We start from the raw sequence: 24,801 nt of genomic DNA on the forward strand, positions 1-24,801 counted from the left end.
ATTTTGGTATTGAAAGTGGTTCTAAATGAACAGAATCTTAAGAATGAGTTTTCTGGATTGGTTCTCTAACCTGGTTAGATTTAAATGTTTGTTTGTTTGTTTGTTTGTTTATTTATTTATTTATTTATTTGAGAGAATAGAGACATTGCAAGCAGGGTAGGGGCAGAGAGAGACAGGAAGAGAGAGAACCTCAAACAGGCTCCGTGCTGTCAGCACAGAGCCCCATGTGGGGCTCAAACCCATGAACTGTGAGATGGTGACCTGAGCCAAAATCAAGAGTTGGTCGTTTAACCGGACTGAGACACCCAGGCATCCCTAACCTGGTTAGATTTAAAGGCCCTAATGACTATTTCCAGTGGTAAAGAGGGTACTGGTAGTCCATGGCATGATGAGGCATTGGGTACTCCTAATCAAATACCTATGTCAAGTGAGGTGGTTAGTGGCCATGTATTTTCCACCTTAGAATATTGTAGTCAAATTAGGAATATAATGGGATTGGCTGGTTGCTCCTAACTGTACTGAAGAAAGTGGGGAAAGAAAAGGTTGAGCTCAAACTATGCATAGATGACTTGAAAGCTTCTGAATCTGCCTCGAAATAAACCCTTAGTGCCAAGATTTCTGAAAACCAAACTCAGAGCCTCATTCTGCAAGTGGGTAATAGAAACGCTGGTTAGAGTCTGGCAGGCCCCGTGAATTACAGTGCAGAACCTTAGGGTTTTGGAGCAAAACACTGCCATTGTCTACATATAACTACTCTCCTTTTGAGAAATAGTTTTTGGCTTACTAATGAGCCCTAGAACAGACTGAATGCTTGACCATGGCCATCAAGTTACCATGTGATCTGAGCTGCCCATCATGAACTAGGTATTATCTGACTCACCAAATTATAAAGCTGTGCATAAATGGCAATCACAAATGGTATGGTTACTGAAGGTATGAGTACATTGTATGAAGAAGTGGCCCAAATGTCCTTGGTCTCTTGCTACAGTATCTTTTCTTTCTCAGCCCACAGATACAAACCATTGGGGCATCCCTATGACCAGTTGACTGGGGAAGAGAAAGGGTAGTCTTGGTTTATAGCCTTGTGTACAAAGGTTCTGCACAATATGCAGGCACTGGGTGAAAATGGACTGCTATAGTACTATAGCTCTTTTCTGGGATAATCTTGAAGAATAATAGTGAAGGAAAAGCCTCCTGGTTGGCAGACTTCGAGCAGTGCACCTGCTTCCTCATTTTGCCTTGAAGGAGAAATGGCCAGAAGCTCTGTTGGTCTGGAGGTCTTGGCTCCAAAGGGAAGAATGTTTCCACCAGAAGACCCAACAATGATTCTTTTTCTTTTTCTTTTTTTTTCACTTTTCAAAAGAATTTTATTTTATTTTTTGCATTTTATTTACATCCAAGTTAGTTAACATATGGTGTAATAATGGTTTTAGGAGAATTTAGTGACTCATCACTTACATATAACACCCAGTGCTCACCCTGACAAGTGCCCTTCTTAATGTCCATCACCCATTTAGCCCATTCCCCCAACCAACACCCCTCCAGCAACCCTCAGTTTGTTCTCTGTATTTAAGAGTCTTTTATGGGTTGCCTCCCTCTTTGTTTTTATCTTATTTCTCCTTCCCTTCCCCTATATCCATCTGTTTTATTACTTAAATTCCACTTGAGTGAGGTCATATATTTATCTTTCTTTGATTGACTTATTTTGCTTAGCATATTACACTATAGTTCCATCCACGTTCTTGCAAATGGCAAGATTTCATTTTTTTTTTTGATTGCTGAGTAATATTCCATACCTCACATCTTTATCCATTTATCAGTCGAAAGACATTTGGGCTCTTTCCACAATTTGGTAGTGCTGCTAACAATGATTCTTTTGAACTGGAAGTAGAGATTGTCACCTGGTCACTTTGGGTATCTCATGCCTCTGAATCAACAGGCAAAGAAGGGAGGGTTTTGGTTTTTTTTTAATGTTTACTTATTTTATTTTTGAGAGAGAGAGAGAGAAAGAGGGTAAGAGAGAAAGGGAGAAAGAGAATCCCTTTCTGTCAGCTGTAAGCGCAGAGCCCAACAAGGCTCCAACCCACAAACCATGAGATCATGACTTAAGCTGAAATCAAGAGTCACACGCTAAACCTATTGAGCCACCCAGGAGAGCCAGAAGGAAGTTTCTTATATAAATGAAATAAATCACACAGAGAAAGACAGATATATGATTTCACTTATATGTGGCATCTAGACAAAATAAAAAATGAATGAACAAAAAAGAAACAGACCCATAAATATGGAGAACAAACTGGTGGTTGCAAGAGAGAAGGGTGGGGGGCAGGATGGGCAAAATGAGTGAAGCAGAGTGGGAGATACAGGCTTCCAGTTACTGTTTTACACGAGAAATTAATGTAAGAAGGGAGTTCCTGTATTGGCCAGGGTGACTGATCCTGATTACCAAGGGGGAAATGTAATTGCTACTACACAATGGAGATGTATTAACAATAGTTAACTCTATATTGCAGTATTAAGTTACAGGATGTCAAAAGTGGAAAGGGAACAGCACCTAAGGACTTTGTATTCTCTTTTAGGGAAAGATATATGTTTTCAGTTGTATGCAGGTTAGTTGTAGCATGTTAGGGGGAAGTATGGCCTTGTTGTCTTTATTTGGAGCTTAAGTACATTTAAAGAAATGTGTAGGAGTGGGATTGCTGGGTCATCAGACTTTTTAATTCTAGCTATTCTAATGAGAGTGTAGTGGGAGATCATGGTGGTTTTAATTAGCAAATTCCTGGATGAATAAAGATGTGGAGCATCTTTTTGTCGTTTATTGTTTTTTTTCCTTTGGTGAAATGTTTACTAAAACCTTTGCTTATTGTTTAATTGGGTTGTTTATTGTCTTTTTATTACTCAGTTATAAGAGTTCTTTATTCTGGATACAAGTCTATTGTCAGATATATTGTATTGCAAATTCTCCCTCCCATCTGTCGCTTGCCTTTTCATTTTCTTAATGGTGTCTTTCAAAGAATAAAGATTTTTTAATTTGATGAAGTTCAAATTACGAACTATTTCTTTTTGTGCCCTAAGAAATCTTTGCCTATCTTGAGACCACTAAAGATTTTTTTTTGTTTTCTTCTAGAAATTTACTTGTAGTTTTAGCTTTCATGTTTATAATCCATTTTTAGTTTCCTCTGGGGCCTCCTTCAGTGCTCCTGAGATCTATAAATGCATCCCCCCATCTAAGATAAACTTGCCACCTCTCTGGCCTTCATTCTTCATCCAAACTATCATCAAGCCCTGTGCCTAGGAGGTGCTCTTCTCTACCACCACCAGTTTACCTTGCCTTGACTGTTACAGCAGCCTAACTGGCCCCTCTGTCCCAACTCTGAGCCCCCTCCAGAAGTGATGATTTTAAAATAGAAATGATGAAAAATCCTCAATGGCTTCCCCAGATTCTCAAATCCTTGCCCCAATTATTGTATACATCTTTCCGCGCTCAACTCCACATTCAGCGGTCTTTCAGCACACCATTCTGGCCATGCCAAGTTCTCACGTGTTGTACCTTGTTAATTCCTTTCAAGTCAGCCTTTGGATTCCAGCCTGCATATCCTTGACTGAATTCCTACCCCACCCTCCCAGGTTTTCTTAACACCACGTACCTCCCGGAAGAGATCTTACTAATTACAAATTGTAACGTTTTGTGATTCTCCCTTTAACGTTGTCCTTCTTCACCAGACCTAATTTCGTGTGGCTAGGGACTCTTTTATTTCCATAATGTACCCCCTGCAAGTGGAACAGGGCCTACCACACGGAAGCCTCAATACATAAGTGATGAACAAATAAATGAATTAGAAAAATGGAATAATAAAGGCATAGGCTGATGGCTGCTTGTGGTCCCTTCAGTGGTATTACCAGACGGCAAATATTAACAGTCTCGGTCTTTTTCCCAGCAGCGGACGAAAACCTGCTAGATCGGAGAAGGGAGGAAGGCATTTCAATCAAGGTAGGAAGAACAGGTGTGTGATCCGGCACGGCGGCTGTAAGTCTGCTCAAGCCTGTGTAGCTCTGGGCCCTCGCTCCCTAGAAAAAGGGGTCAGACCAGAGGGCCTTAGTTTCTAGACCTTACACCCGGAGGAACCCATCCGGACCAGCACAGGATCACCTGCCAAGGTTCTGCTCTCCCGCCCAGCAACCGCGTGGGTGGGAGGGCGGGGCCGCGCCTTCCGGGGGCCGTCCCCGCCCCTTGCAGCGTGCGCGCGCCCGTCGCCGCCTCGCGCTTGCGCGGCCAGCTGGGGGCGGAGGTTGTGGGCGGTGGCGGCGGGCGCGCGCGCTCTCGCCCCCTCGCGCCGGTTCGCGCTCCCGCGCCGGGGCTGAGGAGGCTGTGGCGGCTGCAGCGGCGGCTGCGGCGGCTGAGGCGGCGCGGGGGGAGGGCCGGGAGGGGGGTGGTTGGGGGGGATGGACCGAGCGAGGCGGCCGCAGCGGCAGGAGCCGGCGCTTGAGCTTGAGCCACGGCGCTGGCGGAGACGCCGGCTGCCCCTCCCCTCCGCACCGGTGAGTGAGTGCTCCCGCCCCGGACGCTGGCGGCGGCGGCGGCCGCGGCCCCTCACGGCCCTTCCGCCGCGGGTGTGGAGAGTCGTGAGGGGAGCGTGGCCCAGAGGCGCGGCCGACGCGGGCCCGGCCTCCCGCTCGCGGCCTGGCGCGGCTCGGACCCTCGGTCGCCTCCGTTCGGGGCTGGAGCTCCGGGCCTAAGACTCGTCCTCCAGCATCCCGCCGGGCCTTTTTCCTTCCCAGCTCGTTCCGCTGTCACTTCGACCCTGGGGCTTCCCTCCCCACCCCCTCTCTTCGCTCCCCTTTCCAGCCCCCTCCCCCCTTTCCAGCCCCCACCTTTCCAGGGCCAAGGGGAGGGAGGAGAGTGTGAGGAGTTGGGCCGAGGCCTGAGGGACTGTTTGGGAGTAGACTCTGGTGGGGGTCTGGGGTCCTATGAGCCCTCGCTCGTCCCGGTGTCCCCAGAAGTTGGCCACTGGGGCCCAGCTGTTGCCACCTGAAACCAGTTTTGCACCTTTTGTTTTGATTTTGAACTTGTCGTTTGGGGGAGGGGGGAGGAGCCCGCTGTACTGGGAAAGGGAGAATAGGTGCTGCAAGGTGGGCCGTGAGACTAGGCTGGCTGGGCTTGGCCTCGGAGTGCCTTTTATTAATCCATTTAGGAAGAGAAAAGGGGGCTCAGTGAGTTGCACCTTCCCTAAAGGGCAGATATCCGTTTATAGCTTGCAAACCCCTGCTTTTTTCATTTTAAGCAAAGGTGTGTGTAGTGTTGGTCCAATTGTTGGTTTGGTTCCTACCTTAACAACATTGATGATGAGGCTCTCCCAGGTGAATCTGCAGCTGAGTTTCTTGAAGCAGCCCACTTGAGCTGTTGGCTGATTTCTCCCTTTTCTTTGATGACACCATCCACGAGTCCTGGTAGATTCTAGTCACTGCTTTTGCAAGTCTGCCTTTTCATCCTGACTTGTCACAGAAGAAAGGAAGAACACACAGTCTAATCCAAAATGGTTGCTATAAGTCTGACATACTCATAGGCATCTCTAGGAAAGGTCTGAATTCCTAAATTAGTTAATTCTAAAAAATAAAAATAAAAATAAAAATCCAGGGCTTAAAAAGCATGTAGCTGCTTTACAACCAAACTTTGATATGTTTACGTCTTTTGACCAGTATCTTAAATTTTGGGAGAGATTCGTTAAACCGAATCCTTGTCTTTGAAGTACCTGTGTATAGAAATTGTTGCAAAGCCTGGAGGAAAGAACCTTATGAAAATGTTAATGACAAGATTCCTGCAGGGGTAGGTATGTTGTTTTCCTCCATTTGTAGATTAAAACAGTGAGACCAGAATTGCGAGTAGGTGGTAGTTTTACTAGTGTCCTGTAACACACGATGCTTTTAGGTGGGATTTTAACGTACCAATACCTTGTCCTCTACCAACAGAATTGGCTTGTATTTTTCTTTTTTTTTTTTTTTTGAAATCACACACCCACTCTCTGGCTAGTATAGAAAGATTAAAAAGCTGCTTCTGGTCTGTGGGTGGTAACCTTTTAATTTCTAAAGAGTTTTCAGTTGCTTACAGAATAGATTGCTGATCAGCGTAGGAAGAATTTAGATATTAGAATGTCATTAGCACGTGATTGAGATCTGTTATAATTATGAACATTAAGATTTGGCATAGTGTGGATGTTGTATACTATGTATAGGAAATTAGATTTCTCAGAGGATTTGCATCTTAAGGTAAACAGAGGTGCAGTCCGCTGACAGAATGTTGTTACACCTTCCAGTAGTTGAGGGAATCTTTTATAAGCACAAAAAAACCTGTACAATTTGATGAAGAAACCCAATGACCTGGACTAGTTGGTGACCACCATTTCTTTAAGTGTTTGTTCCTTCTCTCCACTGGAATATTTCCCCTTTTCTGCGAGAGTCATATATGCACAAAACCTATAATGGCTAAGGGCTTAAGTTTAAATTCCTCAAAATCACATTTATGAATTCCTCAAAATCACATTTATGATTTATTTCTTCATAGAATATTTATTGAGTCCTTATTTTGTTCCAGAAGTTTTTCTAAGTACTGGGCAATGGTGGGGAACAAAATAGACAAAGTCCTTGTTATTGGGCTTTTTTTGGTTTGTGTGAGAATGAGGATAACAAACAAGTAGACAGGATAATTTTGGGTAATGCTGTAAATCAGCAGTTAGCAAACTTTTTCTGTTAAAGACCGGAAAGTATTTTAGGCTTTATGGGCCATACCCTTTTTGTTGCAACTACTCAACTCTGTTGTTGTAGTGCAAAGTAGCCACAGACAGTACATAAACAAGTGTTTCTGTGTTCTAATTAAACTTGGTAGGAGTGCCTTGGTGGCTCAGTCGGTTAAGCTTTCCACTAGTGATTTTGGCTCAGGTCAGGATCTCATGGTTCCTGGGATTGAGCCCTGAGTAGGATTCTGAGCTGACAATGTGGAACCTGCTTGGGATTCTCTTTCTCTCCCTCTCTTTTCTGCCCCTCCCTCACCCATGCATGCACATTCTCTCTCTCTCTCTCTCTCTCAAATAAACAAAAAAACCCAAACAACTTTGTACATTGAAATTTGAATTTCATGTAATTTTCCCATGTCACAAAATATTCTTTTTCATTTTTTTGGGGGGGGAGGTCATATTAAAACATAGGACAAGCTGGATATTGGCCTGTAGGCTCTAGTGTGGCCCTTTATAGAAAAAGTTTGCTGATTCCTGATATCAGCTATGAAGAAGATAAGACAAGATGTGACAAGTGAGTGACTGGTGGGTTGGTGGGGAGGCCTCACTAAGGAGTAGATATTTCATTTGTGGCCTAAAAGATGGAAGAATTTTACTGGCAAATGAAACAGCAAGTACAAAGATCTGCAAGTGGAAATGAACTGGTCCTATGTTCCCCAGCATTGAACTTCACATACCATGTCATTCTTGCCTTTGTGACTCTGCTCATTTTGTTTTTAAGTTGGTTGCCCTATTCTGTCAGGTTTTAAAAGTCTACCCATAATAGAATCTAAGACTTGGAAGAGATCTTAACTTCCTATCCAGTTGCTCTCTTCTAAAATGTTCTCAGTGGTTTTTCAGCTTCTGTTTGAAACCTTTGATGATTGTAAATTCATTACTTTGAGATAGCCTATGCCATTTTTGGATAGTTCTAATTGTTAGAATGTTCTTCATGTTGTAATAGGATTCACGCTTTCTACCTTTTTTCCCTGATGCTGCCTTACAGTGACTATGGCGTAAGCCTACAGTGGGTTGCACCTCATTCCCAGGGATCAGTTCTAAAGCCAGGACTTGAAACAAAAATCACATAAAATGAAAACTATATTTGAAAATCCCGTAAATTGCTTAAAAAGTATTGTATACATGTTTTTGTGTATATAGCAATATATAATTCTTGGGCACTTTGCAAACTGAGAGCCACTGTGCATTACTGAAGGAAGGTGCAAGAGGAAATTATTATGTAGATATCCAGGCCTTCAAATAGTTTTGCTTTTTAAAACAGCTGTCAAATCCCTATCAGAGAGTGGTAGATGGTGGCAAATTTTAATGTGTTTCTGCTTCCTTGCAGAGTTTATTTTATTGTATTTTTACATTAAGCCTCTTATATTAATGTTTATAAATGTGTTGTGAATATTAAATGAGATAATATATATAGAAGCACCTGGCACATGGTAAGTGGTCAATAAATGTTTGCCAGATTTAAAATTTTTGCTTCAGTGGGCTCACATGCACACTGTCCTTTGAAAAGTTGCAGAGAAGAACTTGGCCACCTGCTTCCTGTCTTTCCAAATTGGCATTTCCTGTTGTGGCTTTACCAAACAGCTGTCACTCTCTATGTCCTTGAGCGTTGGTCACATTTTACCAGAGGTCAGCTAGTAAGTTAAATGGCTGTATGTTGTAACTCTGTTCTGCCACATGACTCAAAGTATTTGAACACTGCTGTTGTCTCCCATTCAGGTCTTTACTTTTCAGGGCTAAACTTCATGTCTTTCATTTCTTCTAATATTTTTTTAATTTCTTTACCCTCTTGTTGTTCTTATGAGTACACCAGTTTATTGTTGTTTATTTTTACTTTGGTACCCTGAATTACATTTTAAGGTACAAACTCATCTTTCATCTCCTTGATGAAGTCTACCTTCATAATTCTAGACCTTCTCTATATTCCTAATATACTTTTAGCTACACTTCTCAATTTAATATTTTTTAAAATTTATACTTGTTCACAAGCATTTTTCTTACTTCACAGTGAGACAATAAGCTTCTTCAAGGCCAGCACCTTGTTTCATGTATCTTTTGTGTCCTGATGCACTGAGGAAAATTTCAGGCGTGCAGTAGATCATAAGTGTCTGACGTCAGCTCAGGTCAGGATCTCATGGTTTGTGAGTTTGAGCCCCATGTTGTGCTCTGTGCTGTCAGTTCAGAGCCTGGAGCCTGCTTCATATTCTGTGTCTCCCTCTCTCTTTGCCCTTCCCCCGCTTGCACTTTCTCTCAAAAAAAAAAAAAAAAAAACCAAAAAAAAAACACACGCAAAAAAACCTTTTAAAATAAACTTTTTTTTAGAAGTGTTATATTTACTTCATTATTGTGAAGATAGTACAGAGAGTTCCTGTCTGTCTAGTTTCCCTTATTATTAACATATTAGTGTGCTACATTTGTCACAGGTAATGAACCATTATTGATCCATTATTACTAAGTTCTACAGTTTTTCTTTTAATATTCCTTTTTTTGTTCTAGGATCCCATTCAGGATGCCATGTTACATTTAATAGTCTTGTCTCTTTAGCTCCTCTTGGTTCTGATGATTTCTCAGACTTTCCTTGTTTTTAATGACCTTGGCAATTTTGAAGATAACGGATTAGGTATTTTTGTAGACTCTCCTTCAGTTGGAATTTGTGTGATGCTTTTCTAGTGGTTAGACTAATGTACTGTGATTTTGGAAAGACCACAGAGGTAAAGTGTCATTCTCATCACAAGCCAGAAGTACGTACTAGTGATATCACTTGCTGGTGTTGATGTTAACTTTGATCACCCAGCTTGAGGTAGTGTTTGTTTTCTCAACTATAAAGTTAACCTTTTTGTTCTTCTCTTTCTATCCATATTCTGGAAGAAAGTTACTATGTGTAGCCTATACTTAATGAGTGATGAGTTACACTCCACCTCAAGGGTGGAGTATCTACATAAATTTTGTTGCTTCTGTTGTTTGAGCTTTGGGCATTGGGAACTCTTTCACTTGACTTCTGTATCCCTTCCCTTTGATGTACTCACATGATTATGTGTGAAGGAGCACTTTCTTTCTGGCAACAAAAAATGCTTCAGACTCCTCTTTTATATATCATGTTCTAGTTCCTATAGTCAGCCAATTTTCCGAGGAGCCCTAGTTCCTTTTATGGGGAAATGGTATTAGAAACTAAGATTTGAGTGCGAGATGTGCTAGTAGCTACTTGAGTATTGTTGCTTCTAGGCCATCTGAATGACAGAGAAAGGCGATTCATGTGTATAAATTAAGCTGTTAATATACACATCTATAAGTATTTCTATATGTAACCATTTGTCTCTATATTAAGCTGAACATGAATTCATACAGGTGTTTCCAATTCTAATTCCTTACCACATGGATCATTCTAACCTCCACTATCCATTTACTTAATTCTTCAATTCCAGTATACATTTGAAGTGGTTTCAGAATTTTTTTAATACGTATACCTGTGGGAAATAACTTTATTAACTAGAGCACAGTGCTTATGGATAGTTCCTTTTGCCTTTAGTCTTATAGACTCCACTCATTTCCAGCATTACTTGGTCAGCACCTTATTCCTCCACCTACTTTGGGAGGTTGTTTCATGTTTATTTGAATTTTTTTTTTAATGTTTATTGTTGAGAGAGAGAGAGAGAGAGAGGCAGAGAGAGAGGGAGACACAATCTCAGTGCTGCAGGCTCTCAGTGCTAACAGCTCAGCCTGATGCGGGGCTTGAACCTCCCAACTGCTAGATCATGATCTGAGCCAAAACAAAGTTAGACGCTTAACCCACTGAACCACCCAGGCACCCCTATAATAGATTTAGATTGTTTTGTCACATTCTGCATTCTATGCTGAGATCCCTTTACCTCTTACGGGATTATTTTAAAATTTGCACACATTAAGGCTTATTCTCTGTGCTGTGACACAGAATGGGTTTTGACAAACTTTTAATCTCTTATGTTAACCATTACAGTATCCTATAGAATAGTTTCAGTGCTCTAAAAAATTTATCCATCACCTATTCAACTCCCCTGATACCAGCCCCTGGGCAACCATTGATCTGTTTATTGTCTCTACAGTTTTGCCTTTTCCAGAATGTCAATATTTTAAATTTAAAGAAGTATTTTTGAATGATTTTTATGAACACAGCATTTTGTTAAGTAGTGGGAGATACAAGTACTAGACAACCAACACTCAAACTTTTTTTTCCTATTGAGCTAAAAGTCATATAACACAGAATTCATCATTTTAACCATTTGAAATGTACAGTTCAGAGGCTTTTAAGTACATTCACTATGTTGTACAACTACCACTACTATCTAATTCCAGAACAGTTTCATTAACCCAAAAAGAAACCTCATATTCATTAAGCAGTTCCTCTTCCCATCCCCTGGCAATCCCTAGACTGATTTTTGTCCCTATAGGTTTGCCTGTTTTGTATATTTAATTTAAGTGGAATTATATAATGTATGGTCTTTTGTTTTTGGTTTCTCTTATTTAATAATGTTTTTAATATTTATCCATGTTGTAGCATATTTCAGTACTTAATTCCTTTTTTGTGGGTGAATAATCCATTTTATGGACATAACACATTTTCATTTATCAGTTGATGGACATTTGACTTGTTTTCACTTTTTGGCTGTTATGAATAATGTTGCTCTGAACATTCATGTGTAAGTTTTTGTTTGAACATGTTTTAACTAATGCATTTCTTTTGATAAATTTTATTTTCATATTAAAGGGAAAGTTACCCAATGGCTCATTTGGTGTAAAGTGCTTACAGTGCTACTTTCTCTTGGCATGGTATTCATCAGTGAATAGTGAAATCACATAATTTTCCTGTTGTCTTTACAGAATAAAGATTTTGGTCCCATTGGGGCAACAGTGGGTAGCCTTCCCTAGAATTCTGTTAGAGGAACATCCTGATTTATGTTGTGTACCATTTAGTTATATTTCTGAGTAGCAAGTAGTCGTTCATTGTGAAGCTGGATAATAAGATCTGCTTGTGGTCTAAAGGAATCTCTTGAGTGTATGAATTGTTTTTAGCATTATATATTCAGAGGGATAGTAGGCAGGATTCCCATTCTGTAATCTATTTGGCATCAGTGGTATTATAGAGGTTTTATTTTTATTAACCACATTCCCTCTGAGGTTTAGACTATATTAGAGTGGCATTAAATATTAGTGTTTTCTTTTTCCTATTTTAGCACCCAACCCTGATGCTTTGTTTTGCAGTTACTGCTTCAACACCTTTGCTTTGATAAATTCATTTTCCTCAGGAAGACTTGGCAGAAGTGTTCTTTTGCCAGTTTAGGGTAGCCTGACCAATTCATTGAAGTCTAATGTTTTTCATACTTCCTGAAAGCAAGGAACATTGGCTTTGTAAGCTTCTCGGTGACTTTGAGGTTCCGTGAAGACAATGGAATATAGATAAATTATATATTAACCATTATCATACTTTATCCCAAGAGTGTCTTTATAGGCAAGCCCTTCAAAAGTTTGTGTAATAGAACACTGGGCTGGAACCAAGAATATTTTAATTTCCCTTGTCTAGAAAGTCACTAATACTGGACAAATAACTTGTGCCTTGGGACAATTTGTTGTAGAAAAGATAATATTGACTTTCTCTACAGGGATGTTGTGTTAGGAAATTAGTTCTATTAATCAAGTACTTTATAAGTACTGTATCTATATTCTGTTTACCATTTCTAATGTTCTTTATTTTTTTGTGTAGTTCCAGATTTCTAGTGTACATTTCCCTCTGAATGAAGGACTTCTTTAGCATTTCTTGTAGTGCAGCTTTGCTGGTGATGAATTTTTTAGCTTTTGTATGTCTGAAGAAGTCTTTAATTTGCCTTGATTTATAGAAGCTATTTTCACTACATATAGAATTCTGGGTTGACAGTATTTTTCTTTAACTATTTTAAAGATGTCTTACTGTCATCTGGCCCACATTGTTTGCAGTGAGAAGTTAGCTATCATTCTTTATGCCTCTGTGCATAATATGTGGTTGTCTTCTTTTGGCTACAGTTTATTTTTCTTTCAGTTTTTAAAATTTCTGGTGTAATACAGGTAACATAAAATTTACCATGTTAACCATTTTTGAGGGTACTGTTCAGTGGTATTAAGTACATTCATATCATTTGTACAACCATCCAAACCGTCTTTCTCCAGGAGTCTTCATGTTGCAGAACTGAAACTGTACCTATTAAAAAATAACTCTCAGGCGCCTGGGTGGCTCAATCGGTTAAGCATCTGACTTCAACTCAGGTCATGATCTCAGTTTGTGAGTTCGAGTCCCACATCGGGCTCTGTGCTAACAGCTCAGAGCCTGGAGCCTGCTTCGGATTCTGTGACTTCCTCTCTCTCTGCCCTTTCCCTGCTCACGTTCTGTCTGTCTCTCTCTGTCTCAAGAATAAACAAACATTAAAAATAAAAATAAAAATAAAATAAATAACTCTCCATTCCAGGTCCCTGGTAACCACCATTCTATTTTCTGTCTGTGATTTTGACTGCTTTGGGTACTTCATAGAAGTGGAATCATACAGTGTTTATCTTTTTGTGACTGGGTTATTTCATTTAGCATAATGTTATGAGTGTTCATCCATGTTGTAATATGTGTCAGAATTTCTTTCCTTTTTAAGGCTGAATATTCCATTGTATGAATAGATGACATTTCACCATCCATTTTTCTGTCAGTAGAAACTTGGGTTGTTTCCACATTAGCTATTATGAATAGAGCTGCTGTGAACATGAGTGTACAAATACCTGTTTGCGATCTTGCTTTTAGTTCTTTTGGGTATGTACCCAGAAGTGGAATTGCTGGATCATATTATAATTATATGTTTAAATTTTGAGGAACTGCCATCACAGTGTATTGTTTTACATTCCCACCAACAGTGCATCAGGTGTCCCAGTTTTTCCATATTCTTGCTAGCATTTTTAATAATGAATAAATGAATTAATTTTAAAGTAGGCTCGATGCCCAGCATGAAGCCCAACACAGGTCTGAATTCAGGTCCTTGAAATCAAGACCTAAGCCGAGATCAAGAGTTGGATGCTTAACCAGCTGAGCCACCCAGGTGTCTCAAGTTGTGTGTGTGTGTGTGTGTGTGTGTGTGTGTGTGTGTGTGTGAGTGGTTTTTATAGTGGCCATCCTAATGAGCATGAGGTGGTATCTCATTGTGGTTTTGATTTGCATTTCCTTAATAATAAGTTATGTTGAACATTTTCATGTGCTGATTGTCCATTTATATATCTTCTTTGTAAAAATGTCTATTCAGGTCCTTTGTCTATTTTTGAAAATTTTTTTTTTTAATTACAATATATATTTTAAATTTTTTTACGTTTATTTCTGAGACAGAGCATGAGTGGGGGAGGGGCAGAGAGAGAAGGAGACACAGAATCTGAAACAGGCTCCAGGCTCTGAGCTGTCAACACAGAGCCCGACGTGGGGCTCGAACCCACAAACCGCGAGATCATGACCTGAGCCGAAGTTGGTCACTCAACCGACTAAGCCACCCAGGCACCCCTGAATTGGGTGGGTGGGTGTGTGCGTGCGCGCGCTTGTTGAGTTGTGGGCATCCTTTGTATATTCTTGATATTGATTACTTATTAAGTATATGATTTGCAGATATTTTTCTCCATTCTGTATTCCTCTGGCTGCTTTTAAGATTTTTTTCCCTTATCTCTGGTTTTAAGGAAACTGATTTGGCAGAGTTTTACATTTCTTCATGTTTCTTGAGCTTTTGGATCTGTAGGTTTATAATTTTCGTCAAATTTAGAAAATTTTAGGTATTATTTTTTCAAATCTTCCCCCACCAAGATTCTAATTACACATATATTATTATTAGATTATTAGATTCCTTGAGTTTGTCCCATAGCTCATCGATGCTGTGTCCTTTTTTTCCCCAGTTTCCTTATATTCTGGGTTTCATTTTGGATAATTTCTATTATTATGTCTTTACGTTCCCAAATCTTTTCTTCTGCATTGGGTTATCTACTGTTAATCCCATAAAGTGTATTTCGTTTCAGCCTACTATACTATAATTTGTAGCTTGGTAGAAATGCAGTGACATGGCAGGTATCAAGAAATACTGTCTTAATTTGCTGCCAAAATAAAAGATTCCTAATTCTGTAAGCTGTCTAAAGGGTACATAAAGCCACACTATGTGTTAAATTAACTTTGTCTCTTGTTTTCCACATTAACTTTGTTTTTCTGCCAGACCTACCTATGTATTTTTTGCATCTTATTATTATTATTATTATTTTTTTTTTTGTATTTCTTTCTGACATAGACATCTCTATAATATTTGTTTTATAAGGCACCAGAGTGCCTGGTATGTTTGCTAAATTACCTAATAGTTTTCTGTGTTGGTTTGGTTGTATTATATGACCGTCATCTTGCTATAAAAAGCATGAAATAGATTTTTATATCTTGTTTTACTATACTGCTTATTTAATATTAATCAGAGAGCTGGATTACCTGCTGAAGTGTACCTTTGATTGCAGCTGTCCTTGATAATCCCAGTGCCACCTGGGCTTGGCCACTTGTATTACCACCGTGTGATCTTTTAATGTTACTAATACCAACTTAAAAAATTTTTTTAGACTGACAACTGGTAACTGTTTGCCAGCCAGTCATTTGCATTTAGTAGTATTTCTCCTTCTCTTGCTCCTCTGTCCCAGCAGGTATTATTCTCTTGAGGACACACCCACAGTTAGCACAGTCTTCAGATGCTGACACTTGGTGAGCAGCTACTCTTAATCACAAGATACAGAAGACACAGTCTCCATCCTTCCAGGTTGGATCTCTATTCATGTGGATTTTCTGTTTCTTTATCTTTTTTAAAAATAACTTTTTGGGAAACACTTTCATCCTCATCTATGCAAAGAAAGGAAAGCTATTGTGTTGGGATTTTGAGGAGTTATGTGTTTTTCCTTTTATTGCAAAACTGCATCACTTAGGCACTCAGACAATAATGACTTAACATTGACTCTTTCCTCTATAGAACTTTGTTCTCATTCATTCACTTGTTACATCTTTCTTTCTCCCATTCTCTTTTTTTAAAGCAATTGTCATAACTTAATAAGAACTTCCTTGATGTGTGATATAGCAGCTCATTTCTTATATTCTTCCTGAATGTCATTGGACTCTGGGTTAGACTTATAAGTAATAGGAATCCATTCGAATTCTTATTCCTCAAGTTGAGATTGTGATTCTGATGAACTGAGTTTGTTCTCATTCTGCAAATACACTGGGAAAGCTTAGTATCTTCAGCATAATATATGGCTGTATGGTTTTGTAGTCTGCTTCAATATCAGTTGCAAGGGGAGGTGTGATATCAGAAAACTGAGAGACTTCAGTCCCAGTTTTGACATTGTTACTGCCATGCTTTGAGTGAGAGTATATTTGTTTTCTCATCTCTAAAGTGAGCTTATCATTACTTGCTTTACACAAGCCTCATGGGATTGTTGAGGGACAGGTGAGAAAATTTGTGTGGAAGACTATTTTACCAGTGTAAAGTCTTGTTACTGTGTTGCAGAGAGCTGTAGACATACTTGTTCTCTTCACTCAAAGATGCAGTTTTTATTTCTGCAGACTTTTTTGATGGTATAGCTCTGTCATGAATCGGATATTTTAAATCTCCATACTTAATGTATGAACAGTAGTGTTTATAGTGACTAATTACATGGTAGGTGCTAAGTAGATTTTATTTTTTATTTTTCTAAAAGATTATTTATTTATTTATTTATTTATTTAGAGCACGTGAGTGGGACAGGGGCAGATAGAAAAATCCCAAGCAGGCTCTCTACGGACAGCGCAGAACCCGATAAGGGGCTTGAGCTCATGTACCATGAGATTATGACCTGAGTTGAAGTCGGATGCTTAACCGACTGAGCCACCCAAGGCTCCTTGGTGCTAAGTGTATTTTAAAAAGTGGATTTGTTGAATGTGATGCTAAGAAAATGTCAGTTTGTACGGTAAGAAACCACTTTACAGAATCTATTGGATAGTGTTTTGAAGAGAAATCTCATTTGTTTTATTGTTTTATGCATTTAAAATATTTGTTGAGGGCTTACTGGATTCTGGGTACTGGGGAAGAAAAACAATGTCTGCTTTCATAGAGCTTCTTTTGCGTTTTATATGGGGAGATAGAATAAACAAGATAAGTAACTTCTAATGACAAGTTCTAATGAGAAAAGTACAAGCAAGAGAGAGGAATAGGGCATATCAAGGGGAAGGATTGAGTGGTCGCAAATGACTCACAGAGAAGGGAACATTTGAGTAAAGGTTTGAAAGATGTGAAACAGCAAGTCATGCAGATAAATGAGAGAAGAGCATTCTAGACATAGCAGATGACAAGTGCAAAGGTCCTGAGACTGAAGCTTGCCTGGGAAATGGTTAGAATTGGGGAGGGTAGATGCTTATCTTGTGGTGCCTTAGAGAAATACGTTTCAGACTTTACTGTGCATATGGCTTATGTAGGTTGTTTTTGTTAAAATTCAGTTTCTAATTTTGTAGGTTTGAAGTGGGGTTCATTTCTTTTTTTTTATGTTTATTTTTGAGAGAGAGAGAGCATGCTCAAGTGGGGGGAGGGGCAGAGAGAGAGGGAGACACAGAATCTAAAGCAGGCCCCAGTCTCTGAGCTATCAACACAGAGCCCCATGCAGGGCTCGAACTCACAAGCTGTGAGATCATGACCTGAGCTGAGGTTGGATGCTTAACTGACTGACCTACCCAGGCTACCCATGGTGGGGATCATTTCTAACAAGCTCCCAGCTACTGCTGGTGCTGTTGGTCCTTTGTAGGTCTTTAGCTTTCATGCTAAGTGAAATTGGAAATCTTTGGAGGGTTTTGGGTAGTGGTTCGACATGATCCAATTTCTATTTTAACATCATGCCTCTGGCTGCTGTATTGGTAATAGGCTGGTGGTGAATGATTGGGCAAGGGTAAAGGAACACCAGTTAGGAGAATACTGCTATAATTCAAATGAGAGAAGACGCCAGTTTGCATTGTGGGGTGGCAGTGTATGTGATGACACATGGTCTGATTTTCAAGTAGAGTCAACTAGTTTTACTGATAGATTGGATGTTTTACTGATAGAAAGGAAGGAGTTAAGAACAATTCCAAGGTTTTTGCTCTAAGTTCCTTAAGGACACCATTTATTCAGATGGGGAAGACTGAAGGAGTAACACGTTTGGAAGGAAAGTACAGGAGCTCAGTTTTGGACATATATTATAGATGCTTACTAGACTTGGTAGAGATGTTGAGTAGGTAGCTGGTTTATGAGTCTGGAATTCAAGAGAGAGGATCTGCTGGAGGTGTACCACTGGAGGTTACTGTCAAAAAGATGGTATTTAAGCCAGGGGGCTGGATGAGGTCCAAGGGAGTGAGAAGAGATAGAAGTAAGAAGAGGTTGAAGAACTTAATTAACTCTGGAGTGGACCAGAGTTTAGAGATCTTTGGAGGAAGGTGAGAAGGAACAGTCAAAAGGAGACTTAGCACCAGCCAGAGAAATAGGAAGAAACCAGGTGAGAGGGTATCTGGAAGCCAAACAAGGAAAGTGTTTCAAGGAGTAGGGAGTTGTTATTAACTGTTAAATACTAAACAATTAAGATGATGGTTGAGAAATAACCATTTGATTTAGCAATGTGAAAGTTATTGGTAACCTTGGTAAGAATAGTTTCAGTGAGGCAGTGGGGGATAAAAATCTGATTGGAAATGTTGCCTTTCCAATAGCAGAACAGTCCTAAACCCTGATGAGGTTGTATTTAGGTAAAAATCTGCAACTCTAGATAAATGTCTGGGATAGGAGAAGATATAAGATGTTTAAGTACTGTTAGCAACTGGCTTGATTAATTGCTCATTCAAAGTGATACTGAAAAATGTACCTTGAAATCTTTAGGATGTCCTAAACAACTTAGTTCCTGGATTTTTGTTTCATGCCTTCAAGGTTTTAAATCATTCTTAGCAGTTACGATAGAAAAGAAGAAATATGAGGATTGGTTAGGAAACAATTTGCTCTTAGCTATTCTTATTTCCTAGGTTACAGAGCTGAAAGACACCTTAAATACTAATTGGACTATTGAAAGGGACTGTGAGAACCTCTTCACGCTGCTATTTCATAGTAGAAATTTTCGATCTTTGTAGCATCCTCAACCTGAAGATCTGTGCAAACAACCAAAGTAGACAAGTTAAGCTTAGATATAACTTAGTTTTAGCATTTATGGAAGACCTCTTTTTCTACATTTGTTTATTTAAAAATATTTATCAAATATTTTCATATATGTTTGGTTCTGTTGTAACTGCTTAAGTTGCAGTGCGTTAAGGTTACTGCCTGAGTGGAGCTTATGTCCTAGTTGGAATGAAGCAGCAGATTGGGGCCAAAACTTGTTAGTTGTCTCAGACTAGTACTGATTGTCTTAATGCTGTACATGCACATGGGAATCACAAAGAAATAAAATGATGGTAAATACATAACATGGAATACTATGCTACTATTAAACAATGACACAAATTACTCTATTTCCAGTAGAATTTAAGCTCCATTGGTTTCCATGGATAGATATAAAGTGTATCACTGAGGATATATTCAACTGTAAATAATAGTAACAGTATCTAAAAGTAACTAAACAATAAAGACTCTTAAGTTGTCTCATATAAATAGAAACAAAGAAATAGGTGGTTCAGGGCTAGTGTGGTTGCTTGGTAATATTTATTAAACCCAGGTTTTCCCCTATCTTAACTCTATTACTTTTAGTATATTGTCTTTTCAGTTTCTCTGCTATAGCCTCATGGTTGTAGGATGGCTGCCTTAGCTCCAAGCAGCACAACTAACTGCATTCAAAGACGGGTAATGGGGGGCAAAAATTTTTTTTTTTAAATGTCTGTTTATTTATTTTGAGAGAGAGAGAAAATGAGAGCGAGTGAGTGAGGGAGGGGCAGAGAGAGAGGGAGAGAGAGAACCATAAGCAGGCACCGTGCTGTCAGTGCAGAGCCCCATGCAGGGCTTGATCTCACAAATTGTGAGATCATGACCTCACCTGAGATCAAGGGTCAGACACTCAACTGACTGAGCCACCTAGGTGCCCTCAAAATATTTTTCTAATGGGAAGGCTTAGTCATTTTAAATAGGGAGAAAATAATTCCCAGAAGTCTTAAACAGTGCTTCATGAACTTTAAGAGTGTGGGTAAGACTGACCTAGGGAATGTGTTAAAATACAAATTCCTGGAATCCACTGACAGAGATTCTGATCCATAGGTTTAGAGTGGGGTCTGAGAATTTGTATCAGTGATGTGCTCCCACGTGATGCAGATGCTGTGGATTTGAGTAGCAACGCCATATGCAATGTCTCCTTACATTTCAGTGAAGGTCATATTGCTTGCTGCCCCTGACCCCTGGAGTGTCTGAGGAAGTGATTATCTGGTAAAGAGAATATGATAGCCATAGTGGGTTTCAACTAATCATGGCTCATCTCTTGGGGTTGGGTACATTACCACCCTGAACAGATAGGAGTTCTGAAAGAAGGGAGAAATGGCTGTAGGTTGACAGCTAAGTGTCTACTACTTTTGCTATTACAAATGTTGCAGTGAATATCCATGCTCCAAAGAAAAGGTAGGTGTAATTAAAATTTTTATAGATAATTCCAAATTGTGCTCTAAAGAGTTGGAATTAATATATATTCCCATCAGCAATCTGTGGGGTACTTGTTTCCATGTCTTACAAATTAGATATGTTATCAACACTTTGATCTTTGTCACTCTGATAAGTAAAAAATGTTATTACATTACAGATTGAATTTACATTGCTCTTTACCTGACACCTGTCATAATGGGTCAAATCAAAAACACAGGAAGCAACAGGTATTGGCAAGGATGTGGAGAAAAAGGAATCCTAATGCACTGTTGGTGGGAATGCAAACTGGTGCAGCCACTGTGGAAAACAGTATGGAGGCTCCTTAAAAAAGTTAAAAATAGAGGGGTGACTGGCTGGTTCTGTTAGTAGAGGATGAAACTCTTGATCGTGAGTTTGAGCCATGTGTTGGGTATAGAGATTACTTACAAAGAAAAAAAAAAAAAGGAAGTAGAAACTACCTTATGATCCAGTAATCACACTACTGGGTTTTTATCCAAAAAATATAAAAACATTTATTCAGAGGAATACCTGTACCCCTATGTTTATAGCAGAATTATTACAGTAGTTAAATTATGGAAGCAACCCAAGTGTCCATCAGTAGATGAATGGATAAAAAATGGTGTATGTTTATACAATGGAATATTATTCAACCATAAAAAAGAACAAAATCTTGTCATTTGTAACAACATGGGTGGAGCTAGAGAGTATTATGCTAAGTGAAATAAGTCAGAGAAAGACAAATACCATATGATTTCACTCATGTGAAATTTAAGAAACAAATGAGCAAAGGAACAAAAAAGAGACAAACCAAGAAATAAACTCTTAACTATCAAGAATAAATTGATGGTTACCAGAGGAGAGGTGGGTGGAGGGATGAGTGAAATAGATAATGGGAATTAAGGAGGGCACTTGGGATGAGCACTGGGTGATGTATGGAAATGTTGAATCACTGTATTGTACACTTGAAACTAATAAAGTGTACTAATAAAGTGAATGTTAACTGGAATTCAATTTAAAATTAAAAACTTTAATCACACAAATTTACATTGCTCTTTATGAGTGAAGTTGAATTTTATCTTTGTTTTTTTGTGATCTGGTTGTTAATGTTAGACATTGGTTCTTTTTTCATTGATTGATTGCTTTTTTCCCTTTATGAATTTGTAGGAAATGTGTAATGAAATCAGTGTATTACTGTATGTGTTGCAAATGTCTCTTCCCAGTTTGTTGGTCTTTTAAATCTGGTTTGCTTATTTGTTTGTTATAAAGCAGTGTGGGGCTGCCTGTGTGGCTCAATCTGTTAAGTGTCCGACTCTTGGTTTTGGCTCAGGTCATGATCTCATCTTTCATGAGTCATTAGATTGAGCCCCATGTTGGGCTCCACACTGCTTAAGATTCTCTCCTTGTGTTCGCTTGCTGTCTCTCAAAACAGAAAGCACAGTGTGATTATACAGGCTTGTAAGTTCTTCTTTTGCTAAGCATTATAGATCTAGATCTTAAATAATGGTACAATATGCATGCTTACCAAAAATTTTGTAAATGATGCTAAAACTGGGAGTGTCATCTGATGTGTTGTATCAAAGAAAACCAAGGCAATCTAATCAGGATGAAGTATGAAAGTGATAAGATAGGTGTGATAGAAATGTAAAGTTTACTCTTCAACAGAAATGATCTGCCTAAAACAGATTTTTCATTTGAAAGCCACCATCCTCTAAGGTAGTTAATTGTATAATGTGGTTGTGAAAAGAGGCTAACATTGATGAACATTTATAGATGTACAGTGGTAAATTAAGGGAACTAATAGTCCCTTTGTTCTTGTACCATCTGATTATATGTATTGTGTCCACTTACGGATTTTACACTTCAGTGAGACAGTGATAATCTAAATTGTCCATATGATTATGACCAAGAATAATGAGTTCCCTAGATACTGTATCTAATGAAGAGCGGTTGAAGAATCAGGAGCTGTTTTGCCACAGAAGATAATACTTGGAAACTTAACTATCTAAATAAATTTAAGAGTTGTTTTAAGCAAAAGGGAGCTGACTGATCATCTCTCTTGCTCCAGAGGACTGACCATGGGTAGAAGGTAATTTGGAGGTGAATTTCATCCCACTATGGAAAAGACCTTTTGCACAATAAGGTATGTCCCATAGTGGAATAGACAAAATTATGAGGTCTCTGTCATTAGAGATATTCAAGTACAGCTTGGATGATTGTGTTTTGGAGATATAAGTGTTCCTGTAAGAGTTTAAACTACATGGTCTCTTTCTTGTCCCTCCCAGCTCTTAAGATTTGCTAATCTCTAGACTCTCTTTTTTGTGCTCATATTGGTAACAGAAGGTAGTGAAAAGTCTTATTGACTTTAGTTCCTTGATAATTGGGGAAGAAAAAAATAAAATATTTTCCAACCAGCAAGAGAATACAATGCCAAAAAAGGCAGTTCTTAAAAAGTGTATAAAGTAGAAAACTAGAATACTAGATCTGTATATGGACTGTCAGTATTATGTTTTTGATAGCAATTCTTAAGGTTAGTCTATCTGCTTGTCTCTCTCCCCTCCCTCCCTCCCTCCCTTCTCCTCTTCCTTCCACATTTCATTTACTGAATTGGGGCAGGTGATTTAACAACAGACTGTGAGATAAGGCTGGGGGGAAGACTTCTTTGCATTCCCTCTCAGGACTCACAGTTGTGTTATGGATACTTATAATAAATTTTCCATAATAGTCTTCTTTTTGGCAAGCTAGGTCTGAAACTGGAGATTGGCATACATACATTCTAGGAGTCCTAGGAATTGCTTGGACTTATGATCAGTTCCTGAGGGCAGCTTTGTTGTGAGGATGTTCAGCAAAGTGGCTGGTGGAGAACTTGCTTGAAGACTGATAAAGCTGGGGGAAGGTTTGGCTCCACAAAGAGTCACAGCATTATTTTGCTCTTTGGCTTTTCTTTACTAGGATGCCTAGGTGCCTAGGATACTGCTTCATGTGAACACCAACAGGTATGGGGCCTGTGCTGTTACTCAAAAACCTCAAGCCTGGCACACACCCTTAAGACTAGCATAATGTTCTTAAGGATTGTTAGAGAGTTTATAATTTTATACTACATTATAAAAAGTAAGGGTTGCCATAGAAGAAGGCAGAGGTTTGTGTTTTATAACTAGATTTAGTACTCTGCTACTTGCTGCGTGCAGTGGGAAATTAAATGATGAGATTCAATTTTCTCATATGTTATCAGGGGCAATATCTATCTTTCAGAATTGCATACATTGGAAATAATTTGACCTAAGGTTAATGCCTGGCACAAAGATGGCAAAAAATTATTATTTTTTAAAGATTTTATTTTTTTAAGTAATCTCTACATCTAACATGGGGCTTGAAATCACAACCCCAAGATAAAGAGTTGCGTGCTCCACCCACTGAACCAGCCAGGCACCCCAGATGGCATAAAATTATTACTAATTATATCAGTAGAAACTGTTCTGACAATATTGCTTAAATTTTGGGGTCTTTTATTTATACATGTGCAGCAAAGTAAGCTGGGAGATGGTATCAACAAATCCACCTTTTTTTTTTTTTTTTAAACTTTATAGAGTGGAATTAACTACTTGTGTAGTGTAGGTTTTTCCATACCACCACCAATTGTCCAATTCTGTGATACCAGTCCAACAATTGAATTCAGTTCTAACACTGTCTACCTGGAGTTAGTGTCAGATCCTTCAAGTTAGAGGGCTCAGTTCCTAAGACTGTCCCCACTTTAGTCACCAGTTGCAAGTCCGGGGCCACCTGTACTCCTTTCCAACTTTGCAAAAAATTCTGGGGTTTCCATGACCTCTCCTTAGATTCAATAATTTGCTGAGATGACTCACAGAACTCAGGAAGAGCACTTTACCTACGCTTATAGGCTTATTATAAAGAGGGCAACTCAGAAACAGTGGAGAGGATGCATTGGGCAAGGTATGGGGAACTTCCCTGCTGTCTCTGGGCACACCACCCTCCCAGTACCTCCATGTGTTCACTTATCCAGAAGTTCTCTAAACCCTGTTGTTCAGGGTTTTTTTAGAAGTTTCTATTACCTAGGAATGATTGGTTAAATCATTGGCCTTGGTGGTTTTCTCTCCCTTTCCCCATATTGGGGGCAGGGCCTGAAAGTTTCAACCCTCTAATCATGTGGATTGGTCCCTCTCACTAACGGTTCCCATCTTTAGCTATGTAAGGGTCCACCAAGAGTCACCTTGTTAGCACAAATTGCTTTGTGGTTAAAAGAGACTTGTTATGAATAACAAGAGTGCTCCTATCACTCTTGAAATTCCAAGGGTTTTAGGAGTTCTGTGCCAGGAATTAGGGACAAAATCCAAATACACTTGAGCCTGGGACAGCATGGG

The 24,801-nt window shown here is 39.2% G+C and overlaps 3 protein-coding genes across 4 annotated transcripts in view; 1 reads left to right on the forward strand and 2 right to left on the reverse strand.

Annotated features, from left to right (window-relative positions):
* The window catches only part of TRH (thyrotropin releasing hormone), a 71,173-nt gene extending 65,638 nt beyond the window's left edge, over positions 1-5,535 (reverse strand). Inside the window, exon 1 of the mRNA XM_058725907.1 lies at positions 5,328-5,535. The gene's annotated coding sequence lies outside the window, so the exon portion shown is untranslated. The remainder of the gene's footprint in view (positions 1-5,327) is intronic.
* Positions 4,104-5,568, reverse strand: LOC131508585 (uncharacterized). The gene is made up of 3 exons (XM_058723569.1): positions 5,559-5,568; positions 4,873-5,029; positions 4,104-4,719 (listed from the first exon to the last, which is right to left on the reverse strand). The coding sequence occupies exons 1-3, from the start codon at positions 5,566-5,568 to the stop codon at positions 4,104-4,106; spliced, it is 783 nt and encodes a 260-aa protein (XP_058579552.1).
* Positions 4,395-24,801, forward strand: part of TMCC1 (transmembrane and coiled-coil domain family 1) — a 245,733-nt gene continuing 225,326 nt past the window's right edge. For both annotated transcript variants that reach the window (XM_058725899.1, XM_058725900.1), the window contains exon 1: positions 4,395-4,539. The gene's annotated coding sequence lies outside the window, so the exon portion shown is untranslated. The remainder of the gene's footprint in view (positions 4,540-24,801) is intronic.

This window comes from Neofelis nebulosa, chromosome 4 (genome assembly GCF_028018385.1).
Source record: "Neofelis nebulosa isolate mNeoNeb1 chromosome 4, mNeoNeb1.pri, whole genome shotgun sequence".
Classification (NCBI taxonomy): domain Eukaryota; kingdom Metazoa; phylum Chordata; class Mammalia; order Carnivora; family Felidae; genus Neofelis; species Neofelis nebulosa.

What these genes read in the sequence shown, in the direction of transcription:
- LOC131508585 (XM_058723569.1), bottom strand. An exon ending in CTCCCCTTGGCCCTGGAAAG is followed by an intron (nt 4,720 to 4,872) that starts GTGGGGGCTGGA and finishes CCGGAGCTCCAG; the next exon opens with CCCCGAACGGAGGCGACCGA.